The sequence below is a fragment of the Haplochromis burtoni genome, unplaced genomic scaffold, assembly GCF_018398535.1.
Source record: "Haplochromis burtoni strain Fernald_Lab_line unplaced genomic scaffold, NCSU_Asbu1 Contig_24, whole genome shotgun sequence".
In the NCBI taxonomy this organism is placed as follows: Eukaryota; Metazoa; Chordata; class Actinopteri; order Cichliformes; family Cichlidae; genus Haplochromis; species Haplochromis burtoni.
This window is the reverse complement of record NW_024582385.1, coordinates 1,868,909-1,870,396: the sequence shown is the minus strand read 5'-3', so window position 1 is coordinate 1,870,396 and position 1,488 is coordinate 1,868,909. Positions and strand designations below refer to the sequence as shown.

Sequence of the window (1,488 nt, the reverse complement as noted above, 5' to 3'; positions counted from 1 at the left end):
CCTTCTTTTTTCCTGAAGAAGCTTCTCGGATGAGAGGTGAAACGTCTTCAAGCAACTTAAAGAAGTCCAGACGCTTTTCTTTGCAAGCTCCTTTGACTATGATGACCTGGATGACTGAGAACCTTCACAGACACAAATATGTTTGTTTTTTCACTTTGAAATTCATTTATTAATTCAACTTTGTGCCTTTATTATCTGCTGCAGCCTCGTGGTCCCAGGGCCTCATTTCAGATTCAAGTGTCCTTGCTTACATGCTGCATACTTCTTTACTTCAGACCTTCTAATGCAATAAAGCCCATCTGCAAGTTCTGCTGATTTATTTACACTAAAACCCATCAATATACAGTACAGTATTTTGTAGCTGTTGAGCACTTTATGGTGTGGTATTGATACTAATAGACTGACCTAAAACAAAATGCATGAAACCAAAATATTGATAATAATAATAATAATGTAGCACCTTTGCAATAATGCCGTGGGTCAAACAGCTGGAACCTCTGAAGCTGTTTCAAACATGCGTGTCTCAATTACGTGGAAATCCTCCTGGATAGCAATGTATTTTTATTTGTATTAATAATTTTTTTGTTGTTTGGTGAGATTCACCTCTTTCTTTCTAGTCCAACTTAAATACTAGATATTTACAGTACAGAGCAGCAGTCTCTGCATAAAGATGTATCTGCCTCAGTCCTGGCAGAATTACTCAGTCTGGTTCATATCTAGGGCAAAGCGTACGACGCCGCCACCTCTCCGAGGTCCGGGTCTATCCAGCGGTGGTTGTGGTTCTCCTCCAGCAGCATCCTGGGAATGATGATTACTGGGTCGGAGAACCTCGTCTTTAGCATCTCTAGGAGGCAGCACATGGTTAAGATGGCAGAGAAGGAGACAGAAAGAGACACGTGATGAAGCATTTCTCTAGGGCCAAGCACAAGAAGGTAATGGGCTGAGCTGAGCACCCTGTGACCGCTCATTTCAGAGAATATCTGGGAAAGATTTAGCAACACCGCAGGCTTCCTTTCTTCTTTCTTTGCTTCCCACAATTTATTACATAAAAAACCAAAGGATAAATAAAAGTTGGGAAAGCTGCTTTGCATCAATACAAGTTACTTTTTACAATCAGTACAGGGTGGGCCATTTATATGGATACGGCGTAATAACATGGGAATGGTTGGTGATATTAAAGTCCTGTTTGTGGCACATTAGTATATGTGAGGGGGGCAAACTCCTCAAGATGGGCGGTGACCATGGTGGCCATTTAGAAGTCGGCCATCTTGGATACAACTTTTGTTTTTTCAATAGGAAGACGGCCATGTGACACATCAAACTTATTGGTAATGTCACAAGAAAAACAATGGTGTGCTTGGTTTCAACGTAACTTTATTCTTTCATGAGTTATTTACAAGTTTCTGACCACTTATAAAATGTGTTCAATGTGCTGCCCATTGACTTTTGTCTTTGGGGTCATCTGAAGGCAATTGTCTATGGTGTGAA

General features: G+C 40.7%; 1 protein-coding gene across 2 annotated transcripts in view; it reads right to left on the bottom strand.

The window, feature by feature from the left end:
- Positions 1 to 141: 141 nt before the first annotated feature.
- map6a (microtubule-associated protein 6a) overlaps positions 142 to 1,488 on the bottom strand; it is a 20,296-nt gene continuing 18,949 nt past the window's right edge. For both annotated transcript variants that reach the window (XM_005926788.3, XM_005926789.3), the window contains one exon: positions 142 to 844. In XM_005926788.3, the coding sequence (XP_005926850.1) occupies positions 697 to 844 (148 nt within the window). In that variant the 3' untranslated portion in view covers positions 142 to 696. The remainder of the gene's footprint in view (positions 845 to 1,488) is intronic.